The 5,053-nt window shown below is 32.2% G+C and overlaps 1 protein-coding gene across 1 annotated transcript; it reads left to right on the forward strand.

Annotated features, from left to right (window-relative positions):
• Positions 1-473: 473 nt before the first annotated feature.
• On the forward strand, positions 474-4,803 carry LOC143046973 (nucleoredoxin-like). The gene is made up of 3 exons (XM_076220001.1): positions 474-620; positions 3,043-3,242; positions 4,418-4,803. Exons 1-3 carry the CDS (start codon positions 518-520, stop codon positions 4,556-4,558), a joined length of 444 nt encoding a protein of 147 aa, XP_076076116.1. The 5' UTR covers positions 474-517; the 3' UTR covers positions 4,559-4,803.
• The last annotated feature ends 250 nt before the right edge of the window (positions 4,804-5,053 follow it).

A 5,053-nucleotide genomic window follows, 5' to 3' on the forward strand; every position in this document is an offset into this window, starting at 1 on the left:
GAACGGGAAAACCAACGGTCTTATCTATATAAAAACGAGAAACGAGAAACACGTATGAACTACATAAACAGACGACAACTACTGTACATCAGATTCCCGACTTAGGACAAGTGCAAACAATTGCAGCGGGATTAAACGTTTTAATTGCACCAAACCTTCTCCCTTTTGTGAAACAACAGTATAACATCACAACATTGAAAAACACACTAAAAAATACCAATTGGAAGGCTTAACTCAATCAAAAAATACTTTTTGAATGTTTTCCGATTAATTTTGTGGGAAAGGCAAAGCACAAGTCGTTAAGAGCATAAAACAGTTAAAATGCCGAAATATATTGATCATTTATTGGCATTTTGTTCATTTAATACACTGGTAACAATATGAACACTCTCAGCAACTTACAATAACTCCAGGTTTATTATCATATGTACATTTTATAACGCTGAGTATATTGATATTTTGCTTGTCATTCATCAAAAGTTAGCCACTTAGGTTATCACATCTTATTTCGTTAAAAATGTCTAACAAAATCGTTGAATATTTAGGAGGAACTGTAAAGGGCAATAATGGGTCCAACTTTGTCAGCACGGAATCATTTACCGGTAGTGGAAAAGTTGTTGGTGAGTAAATAAACTTAACTTAATTTACTCTCATCAGTTTATTTAAATGTGAAAGTTTCATTACTTAAGTCTACATACATACGGAAGCATATACAATTGATAATACTATAGTATTTTTTTAATACAGCAAGGTTTGCTTGGTTAATGTGCTTTCAAATGACAGTCGTGCTTTCAAACGGACGCCAATTTCGCTCGTCCATTGACTTTGTCACGTGCGACTTGTTATTTTAATTTTAAAAAAAGCAGACCATTCAAAAATGCAGAAGGCTCAAGCTTTTCAAAAAGAATGGACTAACTTCGGCTAAGGTTTAACCTAAAATTTCACGTTCCTCTATTTTGGTCTACTGCGAGCGCTACTGTCGGTTTTACGAACATGAAAATGCCAATATAGGGAAAATATCAAAATGCATAATACTACGACACTATATTTATGAATATAGATTAGTGCTAACATTGAGACACAATTCAAGATTCTTGCTTAAATTTTACTGGAACTTATAGACATAACAATAATCTCAGTCAGAATTTATGGATGAAGAACAGCTATTTTCATTATCTTCACCGCTCCATTTGGGGCTATAATGCAAAATGAGTTGTACAATAATAATGAAGCATTTCCCTAAATTTAAAAAAAAGCGAACAATCAGTATAGCAGGCTTTAGCAGTCTAGTGTGGTATTTGTAAAAAGAATAATAATAAAAAAAAAAAAAAAACAGGAACACATCAATTCTCTCTAAATGCAGGAATCTAAACCAGAGTATACGTTGAAAAATATTACAAAAACATAATGATAGATCGGTGTTGGATGGCTTAGAGTTAAGTCAACCTATGTTGAAAAGGCTTTAATATCAATTAAATTCCAATAGAACTATTTGAGAGTGTGTGTCCAGGATGTTATCATATTTTGTATACTAAAACTCTTCCAACTGGCAAATTGGATTATTAATCGAGTAACATATCTATCATTACAATATAAATATATTTTAACATCTTAAAAATTATTGTTAATATAGAAATAAGGAAACTGACAAAAATTACCATTACCCAAACTCAGTATTTTGAGGATTAGCTAAGATTTTATCATTAAATCTTGGAAAATAGGAAACCGGAAATTTTGTGTCAAGTAATCTTATTTAAAACATAACAAACTTTGTTGTTTAAGGAAACTCACACGATTTCATTACCGAAATTCACTATTTTAGTCAAAAATAATATTTCAATCATGAAATCTCCAAAAACTGGAAACCGGATGCAATGTAGGCAAAAATTAATATTTTTTTTACATAACCATTTACGGAGTCAGTTGATATAAAATCGTTCACGACAAATAGTATGTAACTCAAGGTCAAAATTAATCCCAAACTTGAAAATTGAATACAATTGTATATTATGATTATGTCGAAATCTTTGTGGCAAATACTTTGTAAGTCCAAGATTTACCACAAATAACTCCTCACCGCCAATTAAAAAAATCATAGATACATAGATTTGGTTTGGAATTTCGGCTGTTCCTGTAAGCATTGTATAAAGACCACGCTGTTTTAGACCGTCAATGACGTCGTTACACCGAGTCCGTTCCCGGGATGTGCACTTATTGAAAGATATGGAAGGGAGAACTTGATTTATTTATTAGTTGTTGTGTGCTTTGGACTAGCTTTCAATAACTGCGAGTACTTTTATATCGGAACTTTGTGATTTTGTATTTATGATGTGATAATGTCACTAGTTATTTTTTTCTGCTTCGTGTCGACCTGATGTCAGAGTTAAGCTTGTTTTAACTGATTTTTACCGCTTGTTCGTTCATGCATGTTGTGCTGTTACACCATTGCCAATGTTTAGGGACTTCTAGCGCTCAAACAAAAAAGTTAAACCATCCACACTCTGTGTGTGCCTGTCTCAAGACAGCCGTTTGTAATTCAGATTGATTAATTGGTGTTTGCTTTACGCCGCATGAGCGCAAAAAGGCTATATCGCAGTGAGAGCTAATTCGAATATTTTTACAATTTAGAATTTGTAATTTAGTGGTTGTCATTTGTTTAATCTGTTATATCTGTTTTCCCGTTTACACATAGAATCAACAAGATTTGATAACTATTTGAAAAAAAAAAATAAAAAAAAAAAATCAATTTTGATATCGACTTAAAAAACGATATTCAAAGACTATTTTTACAGAATATTTACTTAGAGTTCGGAAGAATATTCTTAAATTGGAAGAATTAAAATTTCATGTTTGTTCTCTCCAAATTCCTTTTTTGATATTAAAATTCTACACAAAAGAAAGCCAGAGAATTCAGATTTGATACTATGTTTTTTTTTGGTTTTCACTGTAACCTTTTACCTAGTATATTAACTTATTTCAATAGCACATATATCGTGCATAAAGTGTTACTCATGGTAACGTGTAATTTTCATTTATTTTTAGGTTTATACTTCTCTGCTCATTGGTGTCCACCATGTCGAAGCTTCACACCAGAATTAGCCAGAAAATATACAAAATATAAACAACAATACCCATCATTTGAGATTGTGTTTGTCAGTTCAGATAGAAGTGAGAACGATTTTGACTCCTACTTTAGTGAAATGCCATGGTTAGCACTGCCATTTAACGAAGAAGGAAAGAAGGTAGATCTTACTCAGTAAGAGTATCGTTTAGCATATATGATATATATCATAGTTGTGAAAAGTCACTTGATTTGCAAACTAGCTTCTGCTTATAGTGTGCTTTTTTTTAAACTGAAAAGAAAAACATATTTTGACAGTTGTGTCAACGTTGTAGTGTTTGCCAATCGGTTTATTTGATTTTCTTGTAGAATTTTTGTAATATATATCAATAAGTAGCTATGTATTAAGGAACAATCGTTAGGAAAGATTTCTATGCAAATTTGTCCTTTACGTATTTTTTTTTAAACAAAGCACACGATTTTTGTGAGTTTATTGACCTCAATTTGAAACCAATTGAGTCGGTCCATTTATGTAAAATTGTCCATATATATTGAAGCTCCATATTCAAGTGAGATAACGTTAACAATAAATGCATTTGAAAGGTTCTGCAAATTGACCAACTAGGTTAAGGGGTGGAACATTAAGACTTCCACTTCAAAAAAGGTATTTTATGATATGAGCAAACATTTGCATTGTTTCAGGCCAACCAAACTGATCCTTTGGTGTGTTGTTCCAATTAAGAATTTTCTATTCCATGCTTATATAGATATAGAAAAATGTGGTATGAGTGCCAATGAGACAACTTTCTATCCAATTAACAATTTATAAAATTAAACCATTATGATTGTATGTCTGTCCCCATTCAGAACAGACCTGACTGCGTCATTTGACTTCTCGCATATATGTAAACTCGACACAAATGAAAATTACACTTTATAAATTTGGTGTGTCCGAAGCACTTTTCTGGAATTACTTGAAAAGGGAGCACTCTAGTCAAGTAAGCAAGTGAAGTGTGAACAAAACTTATCGTAGGGTGAATGTAAGTTTTTATAAAAAAAAATATGGTTGGAGGTATTACAGATGTATTTAGGACAAAAGCCCATACCGCATAGTAAGCTATAAAAGGCCCCGAAATGACAAATGTAATACAATTCGAACTAGAAAACTAACCGCCTAATTTATGTACAAAAAATTAATGAAAAACAAAATGATGTTACACATAAACAAACGACAACCACTGAATTACAGGCTCCTGACTTGGAACAGACTCATATACATACAGAATATGGTAGGGTTAAACATGCCAGCGTCCAAAATGCACTATAGTGTAATGATTTTGTATTGTTAATTTTCAGAATAAACTGATGGCACAATTTGGTGTAAGAGGTATTCCTGCATTGGTTATTTTAAATGGCGATACGGGAAAAGTTATATCAAAAGATGGTCGTGCAGACACAGCGAGTGAGACTTATCCAACAAGATGGAAAATACAATGATGCCTTTAATAGTGTACTCGTGCATGCTGACTACTTTCTATGTTAATTTCATTCAATCTAAATGTTGAATAATAAAAAAAAAAAACAAAAACATATGATTTATTATACATATATATAAAGTATGACTTTGTTAAAAAATAAATTGTACTTGTAAACTACTTACCATTTTTATACATTTTTGGTTTGGAAGGCGTTAGTTATACAGTCAAGATGTTGAAAACTAAATCATCAATAAAACATTCTAAGTGAGTTGTCGGTATTCCATTGAAGTGGTGTGTTTGGAGTTGCCGCTGAAGTGGTATGATTGGTATTTTCACGCCCGTCTCGCGTGCTAATAATATGTGATTAGTAATTTCACGCCCGTCTCTCGTGCTAATAATATGTGATTGGTATTTTCACGCCCGTCTCTCGTGCTAATAATATGCGATTGGTATCGTCAATCTCGGTAAACATGGTAAAGTAAGTGGTTTGCTTTGTCTCTTTTATCATTTTAAG

The sequence above is a fragment of the Mytilus galloprovincialis genome, chromosome 9 (assembly GCF_965363235.1).
Source record: "Mytilus galloprovincialis chromosome 9, xbMytGall1.hap1.1, whole genome shotgun sequence".
Taxonomy (NCBI): domain Eukaryota; kingdom Metazoa; phylum Mollusca; class Bivalvia; order Mytilida; family Mytilidae; genus Mytilus; species Mytilus galloprovincialis.